The 16,775-nt window shown below is 43.2% G+C and overlaps 7 protein-coding genes across 8 annotated transcripts; 2 read left to right on the plus strand and 5 right to left on the minus strand.

Annotated features, from left to right (window-relative positions):
• Window positions 1-596: 596 nt before the first annotated feature.
• BCIN_06g03840 (hypothetical protein) lies at window positions 597-2,888 on the plus strand. 2 transcript variants are annotated; one of them, XM_024693485.1, is made up of 4 exons: window positions 597-1,088; window positions 1,212-1,416; window positions 1,475-1,998; window positions 2,051-2,888. In XM_024693485.1, exons 3-4 carry the CDS (start codon window positions 1,856-1,858, stop codon window positions 2,463-2,465), a joined length of 558 nt encoding a protein of 185 aa, XP_024549271.1. In that variant the 5' UTR covers window positions 597-1,088; window positions 1,212-1,416; window positions 1,475-1,855; the 3' UTR covers window positions 2,466-2,888. The 2 variants fall into 2 exon arrangements, with proteins under 2 accessions (XP_024549271.1, XP_024549270.1); XM_024693484.1 differs by having other exon boundaries at window positions 597-1,416.
• Window positions 2,889-2,910: 22 nt separating this feature from the next.
• BCIN_06g03850 (hypothetical protein) lies at window positions 2,911-4,396 on the minus strand. Its single transcript, XM_001556071.2, has one exon. The coding sequence runs from the start codon at window positions 4,042-4,044 to the stop codon at window positions 3,070-3,072; it is 975 nt and encodes a 324-aa protein (XP_001556121.2). The 5' UTR covers window positions 4,045-4,396; the 3' UTR covers window positions 2,911-3,069.
• A 104-nt stretch (window positions 4,397-4,500) lies between these two features.
• On the minus strand, window positions 4,501-5,936 carry BCIN_06g03860 (hypothetical protein). Its single transcript, XM_001556070.2, has one exon. The coding sequence runs from the start codon at window positions 5,684-5,686 to the stop codon at window positions 4,697-4,699; it is 990 nt and encodes a 329-aa protein (XP_001556120.1). The 5' UTR covers window positions 5,687-5,936; the 3' UTR covers window positions 4,501-4,696.
• A 358-nt stretch (window positions 5,937-6,294) lies between these two features.
• BCIN_06g03870 (hypothetical protein) lies at window positions 6,295-7,857 on the minus strand. Its single transcript, XM_001556069.2, has one exon. It carries the CDS (start codon window positions 7,555-7,557, stop codon window positions 6,703-6,705), a length of 855 nt encoding a protein of 284 aa, XP_001556119.1. The 5' UTR covers window positions 7,558-7,857; the 3' UTR covers window positions 6,295-6,702.
• A 560-nt stretch (window positions 7,858-8,417) lies between these two features.
• BCIN_06g03880 (hypothetical protein) lies at window positions 8,418-11,032 on the minus strand. Its single transcript, XM_024693486.1, has 4 exons — window positions 9,912-11,032; window positions 9,435-9,855; window positions 9,099-9,384; window positions 8,418-9,040 (listed from the first exon to the last, which is right to left on the minus strand). The coding sequence occupies exons 1-4, from the start codon at window positions 10,933-10,935 to the stop codon at window positions 8,642-8,644; spliced, it is 2,130 nt and encodes a 709-aa protein (XP_024549272.1). The 5' UTR covers window positions 10,936-11,032; the 3' UTR covers window positions 8,418-8,641.
• Window positions 11,033-12,121: 1,089 nt separating this feature from the next.
• Window positions 12,122-15,144, minus strand: BCIN_06g03890 (hypothetical protein). Its single transcript, XM_024693487.1, has 3 exons — window positions 14,519-15,144; window positions 14,036-14,462; window positions 12,122-13,983 (listed from the first exon to the last, which is right to left on the minus strand). The coding sequence occupies exons 1-3, from the start codon at window positions 14,776-14,778 to the stop codon at window positions 13,465-13,467; spliced, it is 1,206 nt and encodes a 401-aa protein (XP_024549273.1). The 5' UTR covers window positions 14,779-15,144; the 3' UTR covers window positions 12,122-13,464.
• Window positions 15,145-15,293: 149 nt separating this feature from the next.
• On the plus strand, window positions 15,294-16,684 carry BCIN_06g03900 (hypothetical protein). The gene is made up of 2 exons (XM_001556066.2): window positions 15,294-15,924; window positions 16,037-16,684. Exons 1-2 carry the CDS (start codon window positions 15,732-15,734, stop codon window positions 16,216-16,218), a joined length of 375 nt encoding a protein of 124 aa, XP_001556116.1. The 5' UTR covers window positions 15,294-15,731; the 3' UTR covers window positions 16,219-16,684.
• The last annotated feature ends 91 nt before the right edge of the window (window positions 16,685-16,775 follow it).

A 16,775-nucleotide genomic window follows, 5' to 3' on the forward strand; every position in this document is an offset into this window, starting at 1 on the left:
TTTCTGATACCAGCTATTTATTAACAGATTGACAGATACGTCAATGATGCCAAAGAAATTTTCGTTTGCTTTCTTTGACGCCGGTTACCAGGACTTCAAAGGTAATGACCCAAGGCTGGTGAAACTGTAACATAGCTATTCATATATAACTATCTATTGGGGATAAAAACTGATGCAGATATACCAATCAATTGGGAATAACCTCACTTGGGGGATCTTGGACTCATCGTAGCACTTGCTCTCCCATCCGTTTCCCATTTGAGAATGTTCATGGTTACATGAAACCATCAGTACTTTGTGCTATCAATGCTCAAGTAACGTGCCAATCGATCGATCGATACGAAAAATTAGGGAAGGGATGAGACGTAGAAATTCCAATGAGTTCCATTTCCTGGCTGATGTTGCCATGGATAGATTTTCGAAAAGGTGCAAAATCTCGTAGATGTATTCGAATTACTCCAGGAATTGATGTTGAGGTGGAAACGGCATTTCGATGCTTGGACTGAAGAAAAGAGCAGATAAAGTGTAGTCGCGCTAGCGGCCGTCACACTGAGGGATGCATGGTCAGTGCTCCATTTGTGGAAACTGACAACCTTGACATTTGACATCTCTATCTAATAAATACATCAACCTCAAGCTGTTCTGGCTGTTCTTATTGATACTCTCACTCTAGGGAGTTCATCGTTCTGTGCTTATGAATGAATTCAGATGATGGCCTGATATCTTCATGAGTTAGCAGATCTGAATCCATATCTTTCTCTACAAGTTGGATGGCTACTGCATCCCATCGAGTCTGAACTGAAATCATGTTTCATCAATGCAGTAGGCCTGGATACGATGTATCAAAGTCATCGCATACTTCACACTTTGCACGCAGCGCATCGGAATCACCAATGTGCCGTCACCGGCCTCAGATTCTTCCAGTTTCACGTTTCTTGCTGGTGAAGCTGGCGGTCAGACCTCCCCACCACGTCTTTGTCCACCATCGCATGTTTCGCCTTATATGGCAGCTTTTCACATTACACTAAGGCTTGTGGTAGCGTCATTCTCCATTTTCGATCTGCGGAACGCAGGGTGGTCTGATTGAAGTACGTTTTTGTTTCCTCTAGATACCTGGGTAGTCAGCCCTATGAGATGTGTCGACGCCGCTTAGACGATAATTGCCTCGGATGCTAGAAGATTCAAGCTAATCTTCATGACGGGATTAAAAGGAGCTATTGGGTTGCTGCCCCTGTTCGGTTCGCATAGACAAGGTGTACCTCGCCCATCAATTCCGTCTCGGTTTTGTAAAAGTCCCAATTGCATAACAACTCCAGCTCAGTCGTCTGAAGATTTGACTTTGTAAAACAACTAGGGAATCCCAAATTCGCAATCATACCTCAATCGGATTAATCTGGATATTCGACTGAACTTGAGGTGAGCATTCCCGTTACAAAATCACCCTATGAAACAAAGCTTAAGCTATGTCTTGTAGAAACAGCCAATCGGATACAATGCTGCAAGTCTAAATTGGGAGGTTTAAGAGCAGGCCAAAAGAATTCGGACGCAAAACCAACTGGAGTACGTTCCATATGTTTTTCCAAGCTTCGACATTGGTGCTCCACATTGGCATATATATACAATCTGTGGGGGAACATCAACTCTCCTTTCATCAATCACTTTCTCTAATCATATTCATCTGATCGCAACTTTGGTCGCTTTTTCAAAGTTGACAACACATTCATTTCATACCTCAAAACATTCTTTCCACGTTGATCGTGTAATACATCTCCTTTATTTTACGATTTTTCACACGCAGGGCATAACATTCACTATCTTTGAATAGACCAATCAAATTTTATTCCAATTTAAAAACATGAAGTTCACAGCAATCTCGACTTTCCTTCTCGTGGGTCTTGCGTTTTCAGACAGTGCATTAGGCTATGCATCTCCTCATGTGCATCGTCATGTACATCGTCGTGCACTAGAAGCACGTGCGAGTAATATTGCTCCATCTCCGTAAGCCATCAATGATTGATATCAGACGATTTATAAATTGACATGTAAACAGAGAAATTGCCAACTTGAATAATGCACCAGCACCCACCCCTCTAGCTCTTCTTCCTCGCCGGAACAACACCGAAAATGGCGCCACTGCACCCAACATTAACGCACAATTAACCCTGACTGCCGTTCCCGCCAACACAACCACGGTCTTAGTCTCTTCGACCTCAACAGGTCCCGCACCAACCGGGACTGCAGCGGCGATAGGAGGTATTCAACCTCCAAATGTCGAAACTACAACTGATCCAGATCGACCATTTTCTGTAAACGGAAACACTTTCACGGATATTGAGGATGCTGTTGATAGGTCATGTGCAATTCAGCATAATGCTTGTGCGGATGCAATTAACAACGGGGAGTTGTCAGATGTCGATATTAGTGATTGCGATGCCCAGCTTTCAAAATGTGTTGCGGCTGGTTAAAGATTGAAAATTGATTGGCTGAGGAGTGAAGTGTAGTGAAGTGGGTTGGGGGGGATGTGGGAGTTTGTAATAGTCGAGCTATCACTATTTAGTTTCCCTTCAATAATGACCAACATATCTCGGATGCCAGTACAGCTGTGTTACTGAATGTGGATGTATGCATTATGAAGCGTTCAACTGGATCTGTACCTTTCGCTCGAATTGTTTGGAATGAGAAATTAGTCGAGGATTATTTAAATCGGAGAACCCGTTGAGCTTCTTCTCATGTTCATCGAAGAGGTCATTATTATAATCTGGGGAGGAAGTTACACAACATCATGTCTCTCTGAAGGCTCTTTCTGGATTTGGATACGATCGTTCAAGGTCTGAACTGTAATTAAGTGTTGCTGAGAGATTGGTCGATCAGAATTCTGAGTTTGATCAAAACCTGAGTTATCTACGATGGTAAAATCGAGCAACAGTATTGAATCCCTCGTTGTAAGAATGTGAGACTCGATGATTCTGGAAGATCTGAGTACCAATATTCCAAGCCGAAAGCAATTTGTGGCAAACTTTTGGAACAATTCCGAGCAAAGAAAAAGTCTCGATCAGTTTTTCAGGAGCTTCAATTCATTACAATCACAAATTTCCCGGCCTTTGTTTGCGATGCCTTTTCATACGCTTCAACACCATTTTCAATCTTGACCTCTGTCCATGATTTTTTTTCTGCTCCCTTCAACGACCCATCTTCGAATTTACCCGTCATTTCCTTCAATTGAACCGCAAGATCCTCGACACCATGTGCTAATGTATTGCACCCTACTAACGACTTTTCTCCCCGATAGAAACTCAACATATCTAATGTCAATCCCGTATCGGCGCCACCTCTAGGTGATGCGATAAATGACAATCTGCCTCCTCTTGCAAGTTTATTGACAGCAGCCTGTACCAAAGTAGGTTGACCCACAGTATCCGCAACAATATCCACACCTTTTCCATCCGTTATCATATCAACAGCATTGAGTTCCGGATCAGTAGCAGTATTGACGTCATCATTGTCACTTCTAGTAGCGGATATCACTCTACAACCCATACACTTCGCCAATTGAACGGTTGCCGAACCAACAGCACCATTTGCGCCTGTCACCAACACCGTCTCGCCTTTCCTGGCATGTGCCCGTGAGAGAACAAGACTTGCAGTCGTAAACGGAACGCCAACACAAGCTGCTTGAGTAAACGAGAGATTTGCTGGCTTCGGCGCGACAGCATTCTCCGGAACGAGGCAATATTCGGCCTGAAAACCGTCTTGGGTGAAGGCGATTGTGTTTCCACTGGTACCGTAAACTTCTTGCCCGATTCGATCAGATGGGCCATCCACTACGATTCCCGAAAAATCGCGCCCTGGAGTTCGGGGAAATGTAGTATAGGGGAAGCCACCTTTAGAATTTAGGAGGTCGCTTGGATGAATGGCTGAAGCGTGGACTTTGATGATGAGGTGGTTTGGTATCAAGGTAGGTTTTGGGACATCCTGGAGAACTAACTTTGGTGCTGCTGCAGGATCATCGCGGATGAGTCGAAGTGCTTTCATTGTGGTACTCATGACTCTTCGAGTTTGATCTGAGATAGTTCGATAGGAATTCAAGAGAGTAACGCTCTTTATGTGCTTTATAGGGAGGCTTCGACACCCTGCAGCTTGATTATTAAGAGCCTACTAATCGCCCGACATGCCCCATTCACTGTGATTTCATTTGCCATGGTGCATTAGGTGGACAAAAATAGATAAATATCAACAACAAACATTAGACATTTGGTGTTGTCATTTTCAACTGTTGCTCTATCATCGGGCATTGGCGGGGCGAAAATTCGGGAGTGGAGGGTTGCGGAACATTGACCCCTGTCCGCAATACCCGCGAATAAATTGAGGGGTACTCGGGTAGGTGAACGGCGACGACGGGTACATAATTGGGTATGCAAACAATACATCACATTCATTTTGCTCACTCATGTTTTTAATGGCTAAATGTCTCGACTGGATATTGACCTGCTAGTAGCTAACTGACAAACGTTCCGTAGCACATTAGCACCCATGCCGCTATTCCCAACCTTTCTGCCATTCAGTGTTTATCATACTGCAGAAATGCCAGATACAACAAAGCTAATTGCATAGGTTCTGCTTGCTGAATGGTTGTCAATGATCACTGCTTTACTCCATCTATGCCCCTCCGATCATCTTCTATCACAGAACCTTAAAATTAAACCTGGCATAGGAGAAGCCAAACTGCAGAAAGGCCAGCACGAACAGGACCAGGACCTCCTTCTCGAAACTCAACAGCTTCATCAACAACCTCATCGTCGTTTCTATCGTCTTCCATACACTTTTCTCCCTCCACATCATCTCGGCCCCCCTGGAATCCAGTAATACCAAGCGCCTCGAAATTAAGCTCCTCAATTGTTTGAGCGCATGTGTTGACATCATGCTTCGAGCTCAAATGCTCCATGTTATCGCATGTCTTTCGATGAGACTTACATGGGGTGAAAGCCGCAGCAAGAGCAAGAGCTTTGTCCATATTGATCTTCGGTGAGATGCTGGTGGCCTTATTTGGCTCAGATTTTGTCAGTGTACTACTTGGGGCAGGGTAGAAGCCCGAGATGCTGAATGCTCTATAGTAGTCATGATTGCATGTTTTTATAGAACAGACATGTTCTTCTTGGGGTCCTGTGGTAGAATGCTCCTTGGTAGGTTTAGAATCTGTTGGGCTGCTGTTCATGGGAAGGAAGCCAGCGATGCTGAATTCTTGGTAGTAAGCATGATTGTATGAGTTGATGGGACAAGTGTGTTCATGATCAGTCTTCTTGGCCTGGGGGTTTTTCTTGGTGGGTTCCATGGATAGTGGTGGGGGAGAGCGTTCAATGGGGTGGAAACCATAAATGCCGTATCTTTGGTAATAATCATAGCTGCGAGTGGTGATGTTAGAGTTGTCATCGCCTGTGGATAATCCGCCAGTTTGTGAAGCTGTCTCTTCTGGCTTAGGATCAATGAAACTGGGGCTGCAATAGTTTCGTGAGTGGATTTGTCTGAAATTTCTACCCTTGCTAGTAGGTGTGCTAAAGGGTGTGTGAGCAATGATCGGGCGTTGAATTGAAGCTCTCTGCAAAACAACACTGCGGGAAGATAGGGACTTCATAGTTAGATATGCTCTGTTGATCGACTGGGGTGAACTGCCCTTCATGTTGAGGGTCATACTGGTGACTATGGTAAATTTATTGTTTCTTGATCGAAATGCTGAGATTTTTTCTTGGTACCAGAAGGGTAAGGGATTGTAGTATTTTACAAAAGAACAAGAGCTCACAACTAGATTACTTTCTCGACTTTATAGAAATATGAAGCTGTAAGGAAAATGCTTGATATGTTTTGAACCAACTACTACAGCTTCCTTTCTACAGCTTGGTCGAGATGAGGGGTTGGTTGGACAATTTTAACAATTTTGTATCATGATGAATGGTGCATCAGAAGATTGATTCTACTGTAGCCCCCATTGTCTTTGCTGACCGAAGTGAAAGGCATAGAGGTAATAATTATTCACTGCATCGCCTGATGTGGAGTAAAAGTTGACTTCTAGAGGAAAGCTTTTGATAGATAGCCAATGGTAATGTAAGCTAGTACTATCTAGTGAAGAAGAAGTCTAGAGGACAATTGCTCTGATTTGAGCCAGATAAAAAGGGGATGGTGAGAATGTGTTTTTTGGGTGGTTACAGACAGCACTTTTGCATGGAATTTCACAGTGAATTACATTTAGGTGACATGATGTGATACGACAATGTTGATAATGTTCAATACAGTTCTCTTTCTTGTGGATGAATGACAATCAGTCAATTAACAATTTGTTCTAGTTTGTACTCTATGTACTCCATGTTCTCCATATAAATCATTCGATCCCTATTGTCCTTTCGCTCCCTATGCTCTATGCGTTCCATGTAATCCGCAGCCCAAGCGAATTTATCCGCAAACAGTATCTTCCAATTTCAGTTGACGCTCAATGATGTTTAACGCCAACGGGTATAAGTGTAATAGTAAACAATTTACAACCAGCATGTGCAAAGAACCCAATAATAATGCCTAATATCCAGCCAAATTTTACAAATATTGCCGCGGCCAATCTCTCAGCCAGGATTGATAAGAAAAGAAAGCATCCTCATCCAAAAATGCACCGCGGGAGAAGAACTGTCTGCCAAGTCCAACTCTCCCGAACAAAACAATCTAATACTGGTCCGCAGAAAAGTGTTTCGGTTTGTTATCGTGGTGTTGTAGATACACCAAAGCTGGTATCTGCCACTCCGGACGAAACTCTTTCTGGAACTCCTTTGCCTTTTCTTGATAACTCTTATTGATAGCCTCGAAATTTGCCATCTCCTGCGCGTCGGTCTCCGATTGATCGGCGTCTTTAGTGCGCGAGGTGACATTCTTTCCAGTGGTGGGAACGGCGATCGTTTTCAACTCTGGCATTTTGGAGAGGATGGCGAAGAATTGTTGAGTGCGGCGTTCGATTTGGTCGAGGGACGAATTATCGATGCCGAGAGATCGGCGGAAGTAGAATCCGTTGAGAACGACGCGCTTCACTTTGAGAGAAGAGAGGGGACTGCTTTCTCCAAAGTCGAGCCAGGAAGCCCAGAAATTAAGTGGGAAGAATAGGTGGAGGGTATCGGTATCTCTGTTGAAGGGGAAGGATCCATACATGACTTTATTTCTCTGCGTTGCGTCTCTCGCTTCGCGGTTGACGAGAAGGACAGGGGTGCTGGGATCGTTGAAGACTCCCTTCATGGGATAGAGTCCACCGTTGTTCCTTATCTGGACAGCGACATCTTTTTTCAAAGTTTGCTTCCATATCATACTTCTGAGCTCCTGAGGAAATTTTCCGAAAAGATGGAACTCGGTGAGTGGTTTAGTGGTGAGTGGCTTAGTCGCTTCCTCATTAGGTATGATCAATTTAATCTTCTTGGTTCTATCGGTAGAATGTTCCTTCTCGACAGAGTCTCCAGATGTCATTGACATTCTTCTTTTGACTCCTTCTCCTTTATCCGAACCATTCATATTACTATCTGTGTGGGAAGACATTTCTCGATATTGATGCGTTTGACTTTACAAGAGCTACAAGTGATCACTTTGAAATGTAAGAGTAGGAATTCGAAAAGATTCGAATGAAGATAGGTAGAAGTGGAAGTGTGAAAGTTGAATCAAGGATTATGTGAAGTAATGTGTGATATTATTTGATGTCAGAAACATTCAGATAATTATAAGCGTAAGAGTATTATAAGATATCAGAGATACTCTTAGAAAGCGTAGGTGAGTGTAGGTATGTAAGTAAGCGAAGATATGTAAGTAAGTGAATGTAGGCAAGTGTGAGATTGGTAAACCGTGTACTATCCAACAAAAGATGAAATAGCAGGGGGGCAGATATCAAATTTATAGGATCTTGAGAAGCCAGATCGACATTTTCACACTATAAACTCTAGCTGATGAGTCGAAGCTATTTCGTGTCCTGATCTCTTATTTCATACTACCATCCTTTCTTATGACGTATTTCTGGCTTGGGAAAATGCTATATCATGTCCCAATCCTCACTCCAAACGCCAGATATACGCCATGACTCAATTCTTCACAAGCTAGATCACGTTCTGAAAGTTTTATTTCAATAGGACAAGGGATATAGTGTTGTATTAGCCTCAGATATCGAGCAATTTGACTTCAGAGCCGCGCTAGAAAAGACAAGCAGTTTTAGTACGTGCTTGTCTTGACTAATTCTTGGCACCCACACCCTCCTCTTTTGGAAATTTTCAACGACACAGGTTTTTTGTATTGAAATCTCTTTATAGATCGTGCAAACTCTAAAGCTTGGTTTGTAAAAGGCCACTTTATAGGTCATCATATTGGATGTAATGAAATCTCGATACTTTAGACAATCCTCATCTCTGGATTAGGGAAATTTTTGACGAAGTATGTATCATATATTTTACGCGATCTACATTGCTATTTTTCAAGTGCTGCCAGAATTACTGGAGGCACTAAAATGAGAAGCACACAAATGAAAAGTCTGCAAAAACCTCACTTTAAGTTTCCAAATTGAAGTGGGTATGGATTGGCACAAGAAACACAGAGTCAAGTCCAGTCCAGGCCATTCTGTTCTATTCTATTCCACCACTCAAGAGAATTCATTATATCCCTCCATTCTCAAGTCCATAAATGGTCCTTTTGCCCAATCAATAGTATCCAGCCAATCCAAGTCATCCATAACCATTGGTTCGAAAGCAAGATTTGATATCGGAACTGCGGTAGAAGTAGACGTTTGTGGAGTATTGGTAATTTTAGGCGAATCGAGAATCTTATCCAAGGTCCTCTTGACGATCTGTCGCATTCTTCCACATAATTCATGATTCGCAGCTGTCGGCCTTACCCAATCTAGGAAGCCGACCAGTAGACTAAGGTTTTGAATTACTTCTGATCGGGGCAAGTAGTAGGCTGGCTCGGCTGCCGGAGATTCCATCTCTTTAATGAGTTCAATACATATGACGCCTGCTGATGGAATTCCGTAACACATGATCTGAAAGATTTGTTAGCTTCTCCTAATGTGATTTTGCCGATCAAGAGTCACTACTCACAATCCAATCATAATCGGAATAATATGTCAGAAAGCGATCTTTGGAGGTCCACATTGAAACCGTTAATGCCAAGAGTTGTCTCGAAATATCAAGCAGTGGCTGCTTATCATCCTTGACCTTCCTAACAAAAACTTGTTCCAAGATAAACGAGCACTGAAGACAATTGAATTTCAGTGCAGTCTGTATCCAATGAGTAGTTGCAGATAAATTGGTAGGAGTCGAGCTTGAAAGACGAAGCCACGGTGGAAGCCGCTCCTGAATATCTTCATTCCGTTTTCGCAGGTCCCTAAACTAGTTAGATATTGAGTTTTTCTTTTTTGCAAAGAATCTGCTTACATTATACGAGCCTCAGAGAATTGGTTGACCGTCCCGAGTGAAATTTCCAGTATTTCATCTATGATCTCGCCATACATCATCGAGGCTCGAATTCTCGAGCATGAATATATGTTACCATCTCTGTTCCAACCATTCTCATCAAGCTTACTCGCTGCTTCTTGAAGGGTCTCCTTTCCGGCCAGAAGAATCTCATCTTCAAGATCAAGAGGTAACGGGCATGAATTGTAGCGATGGCTCAAACCAGGAGGCCTACCAGTGAAAATCGATAATGTTTTATCGTTGACAAATACAGCACAGAATATACGCCTTTTGATCTCTAGCGATGTTGTAACACCAGCATCGGGGCGAACAGCACAATGGTGAAGACCTAGAGCAGTAGCAAGATGAACTGTGTCACCCTGTCGTCTCCATAATTTGAAGGCTATAGCATCATAATTAGCCATTTATCATCAATGATCAGAAACGATTAAGTCTTACACATATCCCCTATGATTTCACTCTGAAGCGTGTTTGTTTTCCACAATAAACTCAGCATGAGAATGTTACCTATGTCCATCTTACTACATATTTGTACGCAGCCATCAGCACACTCGTGCATTTCTTCAGTAAAAACAAGCCTCTCTTTTCTTCTACCTGACTGTGTTTCAAAAAAAGATTCTTGTTCCTTGTCTCGCATGCCAGCAGCCTGATGCCCCAGTACACTGAACAGTATACCCAACATTTCCCACCTGAAATTCATACCTGACATTGAAGATAACCAAGCATCTCCATCTTCAGCCTCAGGAAATTCAGTACTGGTATTTTTGCTCAACAAGTATGCTATCTCTCTGAGTCTCTCTGGCTTCCTCGGATGTCGTAGACTAGAACCAAAGGTAGACCATAGAGATTTCATACAATGTAAGATGGTAGGTTTATGGAAAGCATACTCTATTGATTTCAAAGTATAGTGTTCCATGAGTGACTCACAGGTAACTTGGTCAGGAAGTTGACTTAATATTCTCATACCCAAAGATATTTCCGCAGTTTGCTGACCATTCGTGACTATAGATAGCGCGGGAGGCGTGGTTATCGAACCTGGAGAAAATGTGCATTCTCCCTCATCATCGACATCCGACACGAGACCATTTTCGTTATCAAGAAATGGGGCAGAGAAACTCGTGGGACCGTAGAACCCAAAAACTTTTCTTGATGTCGCAGCATGATCTATCCGCGAATCTATAGATTCAGAGGGTTGCGGCGACACCAAGGAATTGTTTCTAATATCTCTGACGGGATGAGAAGGATTGGATATCGAGTGTTCAGAAGAATGGCCATGACGAGGAGGATGCGATGGCACATATATACAATTTGCAGCGGCACCTTTCCGTTGACACCTCAAGCAAATGGGAGTTGTGTGATCACAGCGCGTTTTGGCCTTTCGACAAGGTTCACAAGCTTGATCTTTACGTTTCCTACGTCGAGGGATTGGAGAGCTGGAGGGAGGTGAAGTTATCATGGACATTAAATTTAAGTTGAGTTGAAGCGGGGATGAATTGCTTGTGTTACAAATCTATAGAACCGTGATTAGTATTTAGGCGGTGATTTTGATGAGAAAGTGCTGTGGAAGGGAGATGCAAATTGTTTACGTGAAGGCAGCGATAGCACGGACGATAAGAGCAAGAGCGACCTCGGCGCTTACGATGAAATCTGTCTGACAGCAACGGCAACGGCAACAGCAGTAGCAACGTCATCATCATATCATCCTCACGTTCAATAAATCTCAAGATATTGCCTGGGAACTTTCTCGACATTTGACCCTGGAGGCATTGTGAAGATGTGCAGTCATTTTGCCGAGATTCGAATAAAGGGGCGGCGAGGTATGACAATGCCGATTACGACGACATAGCAATAATTCTCAGTTCTACCTCTCTACCCAGACGACGATATGAACTCAAGACATCAAGTGATTGCACACACGTCTTTCTTCACCATCATCAAACCGCATGAGGAAACACAACACGAGTAAAAGTTACATTTCCACGCACAACCGCGTGCAACCTAAAGCCACGAGAAACTCCGACCCGAGACATAAACTCCCACTTTCACCACACAACAGAGTACGATAATTGAGGATTGATCAATCTTATGATCTCATGCATACCCAAAACCACCACATTTCAGAAACATGTAACTAATTTATCTGGGATAACAATCAGATTCCACAGTTCTGTACTCCTCCCCTCTTTGAGTGTTCCTCTAAACGATCTTTCGGCGGCTAAAACATCCAACTCTCGTGCGTGAGTTGGTCTCGCGGCTGGCTCATCACATTATCATTAAAATTCTCATCGTGTAGGTTAAGGAATTTTCGATGGGATCAATTGCGTGATATGAGGTATGCCAGAGCTGGCCGAAAGGGTCTCCTTCAGTAGGTCAATATTATGATTATGATTATGATTATGATTATCATTATTCAAAACCCACAACCCACCATCCAATCCATACGGTCCATACCCCCTCTCCACAATCCACCTCTCCTCAGCCCATACATCACTTCACATCACATCACATCATTCCATCCCCCGCTCCACGTGCATGCGTGTGAATCCTTCAGGCCTCCGAAAATAGAAATCTGGGGTAAGCAACCTATACGTTTTTCCCAGGCGGTTAAAAAAAAAAGGCATCACGGATTCTGCGCCTACGCCCCGATCTAGAAATAAAATTGTGTTGGAGATGGTCTCGAGATGATAGCTAGGTACTATGTATAAACAGATGCAGAGACTTGGAATTCTTTTTAAAGCAAAATTAATTTATTTTTCCCCCATTATTCTCCCCCCTCCCTCTCCTATATAAGTAAGAATTATATCTCCTTCTGAAATTTCTGGCATGCAATAAATACACACACACATACATACCCGAGTAACCCAGTCGGTCTCCACGTTTCCCTCCCACAAACACAAGCACAAACGCCTCCGGCTGGTCTGCTTCACGGCCATTTCAGCATTCCCCACGCCTCGCTCAGTATTCACAATATATACAACAGTGGAATATTAAAGGTATGTATATGCTCAACATCCTCAAATCAACCAAAAAAAACCACACAATCAAATCCATCACTCTTCATGTCACTCTCCACCTCTCACACCCATCCCATGCGCCAGTTCTTTTCTGACTGTTGCTGGAAAGTCATCTTTCTCATCGTCGATATTCTGGTTGAGAAATATCGGTAGTCGAACATAAAATGGAGAGTACTTCGCAAAATACTAGGATTAGTGCGTCTTCCCACGATCATGAATCGATACATGTGAATAGAAGTAGTTTAGAACGTAAGATTCCCTTCACATCTTCATCTTCATCTTCATCACCATATCATTAGCACCTCATTTCCGCTAACCCACTCTCGTAGAATCATCCCAGGACATCACGTCCAATTCCACACCCAATATAAACCTCGCATCTCCGTCCTCATCCTCATCCTCATCCCCCAAACATCTCACACCCTCCACATCAGAACCAACAACGTCACAAGCTCCAATCTACCCCTCGAGAACTTTTTCAAGCTTTCCATTCTCTTCAAATAGATCCGGGACAGCCCCCAAGATATCAATCACAACAAGTATCGATTCCATAATATCGAATCATCAAAATGGGAATGTGGGACTTTCGCTTGTGACGAGAGATTTGGTGGCCAGTCCCATTGAAGATTTTATCTTGGGGAGTCCGTTGGAGGGTTTCATGTAGATTGCTGAGGGAGTGTTAGTTTGCTTTTTGAATATTGGTATTTGGAAGGGGATTGGAGCTTTTGTGACTGGGATTGGGCTTTTAGAAAGGGAGGAATTTCTATGTATATATGTGATTGTTAGTTGAGAGAAACATCTACTCGAATTGATTTTGAGTAGGTGAGCTTTGAAACCTTTGAGATGATAGGGAAGGAAACGTATAGTACATCCGAAAAAAGACTGAAAATACAAGGTGATCAAATCATCAACAAGAACCCTCTTAATTGACTGCGTCCTCATACTTCCAACTTTACAACCATCCCAGATAAGTAACTCTAAATCCTGTCGCACACAATAATAAACGGTGCCGTAATAGAACCCAAAAACAACCTTCCCGTTTTAGGATCATGTACGACCGAAGTAACACCTGACAAAACACTCGCCTCAATATCCTCTAAAACTTTCGTAACCACATATCTCCACCCTCCATCCTCGATATCAAATTTCCTGATCCTGAAAGCAGTCGCTGGGACACCAATTGTAGAATTATGGCTCGATTTCACCGCCTTGACTACGTCTGGAAAAGCGGCTGCCAAGATGTCGCCATTAGCATCTATGGATAAATTATCTAATGGCATCTTCAAATCGATTTCGTCAATCTGGGTAAATTTATTATTGGAATCGAGGGCGTAGACGGAAACTTTTCCTCTGATAGTAGAGGCGACATAGTAGAAGCCATCTTGTCCTCGAACAATGCCATTGGGAAATCGATTCGAGGGACCAGAATGACATTGATTGTCAGACCCACACACAGCGATATTTCCTCCTCCAATTAAAAAATCCAATGAGTGAAGCTATGAGTTTGTGAGCAAACCTAGAGCGAGACAATGGTATAGGCCTACTTACAAGTCCAGTTTTGGTGGAATGATCATTAGTGACTACAAACCCGCCATCTCCGGTCGCGGCGATGTTATTTGGCGTTTTTATGATTGGACTGGCAACAGTCTTGACAAATTTCAATTCTTTAGACCCAGGAATCAAGTCGAACACCTCCACGGTGGAGTTCGCTCCTACTTTTGTTGCATCGAGAAAATTGCCAGATTCATCAATTGCTGGTCGATGATTGACCATCCAAAATCTCAATCGAGAATCAGACAAGAACTCAACATCAAACCCATGAATATCGATAGATTTATGACCATTCACCCCCTGATACCCTTCTGAGATTTCTAGCGTGTGTAGTCCATAGAGTCCATCCTCTCCTGGCTCATCGATTTTAAGTACTGACACGTGATCTTCCAAAGTCCTTTTGGATACATTGTAAAGATTTGCCCTGACAATTTTGTAAGCATGCTATGTATTGAAGAGACAGATTGTGTATTAACTTACGCCGGACCCCAACCCTTTCGACTTGCAACTGTCGAACAAGCAGCATACAGTGTACGATCCTCGTGATCAAGAAAGAGATCTTCACAAGATTCCAAGAGTGGATGCTCTAGTCGTCGACATGTAAACGGGTAATCCTCAAGAACGTTATGAATTCGTCCGACTCCGAAATTGAGGTACAACCAATCCTTCAGGATTGTTTGATACAAGACCCCGGAAAGGACAGTCAGTACCCCGAGAATGATTGTTTTGGAACCCATCATGTCCAGGAGTGAAGGTTCATTAATTTCCTCGGAAGCTATGGTTATGCAACCTTATATATAGAGTTTGCGGTTTGTGAAAAGAGTTTGTATCAAAATGTCTCGATAACATTACAGAAAGCGTCGTTGGGATTTTCCCCTGTCTGACAGGGCGACAATCCTCAGCGGCTCAGACCCATATTTTGCCAACGCCAGATGTAAGACCGTTGCATGTGCGTTTTCGAGTGATGCCAGAAGCACAAAAGCATGATAAAGTTTACCTAGCTAGCAAAATTCATCCGGTGGCGATTCGACCTCACTGTTGAAGCTCGAAAAATTATGAATTACAAGGGCCGAATTAGGTAGTAAATAGATGATATAACTACAGTCGATGGAGAATTCATGAGTGTGCCACAGCTGATTAGAGTGGAATCACGTGACTAGACATGTATGTCAATCGGACCTGATTGTTCCGAGTGTGGCGCATCAGGCCAAAGCGGGCTTTCATGAGAAGCTTTGAAGTTACCCCTTCACCAAATGGATTATCGCCAACATCAACTCTTGTGTCATTGTGTCTTGTGGTTTTCTTGAAAAGGATGATCAAGGAACCGCTGCAGAGGATGACTTCAATTTACTGGGCTTATGGGCTATCATTCAGTATGAACAACCTGCTTTCGAAAGGATATGATATCCACATACATAAACTTGTTTCCGAGTAATATATTTGCTTCCAAGAATCAGCAAAACGTCATATGCAGCAACAAAGAATAACAGGACAGGTAGGTCGAGGGCACAGAAAGGTCGGTATCATTTGAATATATAAGAGATGTTAAGATCTATCTTTTATTTCCTCTTTCCTTCATTCTCTCAAACAGAACTCTTCGTGCGCAGAACAATCCATTACGCCCATTAAAATCGCCCTCAAAAACAATTACTTCTTCCTCTTGACTTCCAATACCTCTTTCCAAACATTCAACATGGCCAATACCGTTTTTGTCGTCCTTGCGAGCATCACAACCATTGTTTTTCTCGTTGGAGGTGCCTATGCCGCGGGACTTCTCGATGAATATATCGAGGCATTGGGCGTTTTCGCATTTAAATTCAAGGCCAAGGCTGAAGCAAAGAAGATGGGTCTTCAAGGTCTTCAAGAAGGAACAGATTTCCTCGCAAGTAAGTAGCTTCATGTCCCCCGCATGCTAGACAATGGAGTCCATCCTTGCTTGTGCCTCCCCAGTCTGTGGATCTTTTTCAATCAATCAATGCTAATGACATATTTCTGCAGGTGACCTGAAGGGGAATCAACAAGCCAAAAATGTTCGAGAAGGAAAAGGGCCCATTGGCGGATTGAAGACCGACGGAGAGGGCGTTGCAAATGGAATCTTGGGAGGGGCCGACTCTTGTGGAGATGGATTGGTTGGAGGATTGAAATCTGGTGGAGAAGGCTTGACTGGAAAAGTTTTTTAAGGATAAAATTTCTCGACGGAGTCTCCTTTAGTGTGACGAGGTAACGAGCTATCGATTACGAATATTACGAAATGCACGGAAAGAAAAGCGGATGGTTTATGACTGCGGGGTTCAGTCGGTTTGATTAGTTTCGTAAACAAGACGTCGGCTGTGGAAAACACGTCGGTGCTAATGACTTATGATTGGGGGTTTCAGATGTAACGATGCGATGAACTGTATTGATAGAGAAAATGATATCACGGCGAACGTGGGACGGCGTTGCCATACGCACACAGGAATCACAAGATGCATGAGTGTCTGACGCGTGAATCCATGCATGGCCCCTTTGGACCCCATCGTCAGTCGATGTTCGTTCTCACTTGTGACCCTTTTTCCCCTTTTCAGATGATGCAGTTGACCAGAAATCCAAGTCGAGTTGCAAACCATGGATGGTTATATTAGCAAAATAGCCATTTCTTCCACGCCAGACCGGAATACGCAAAGCCCACTCAGAATTGCTTTTCCCCTCCCCTCCCTGCACTCGCTGTGAACCAACTCATCTGGTCCCACCGCCGCGA

The sequence above is a fragment of the Botrytis cinerea genome, chromosome 6 (assembly GCF_000143535.2).
Source record: "Botrytis cinerea B05.10 chromosome 6, complete sequence".
Taxonomy (NCBI): Eukaryota; Fungi; Ascomycota; class Leotiomycetes; order Helotiales; family Sclerotiniaceae; genus Botrytis; species Botrytis cinerea.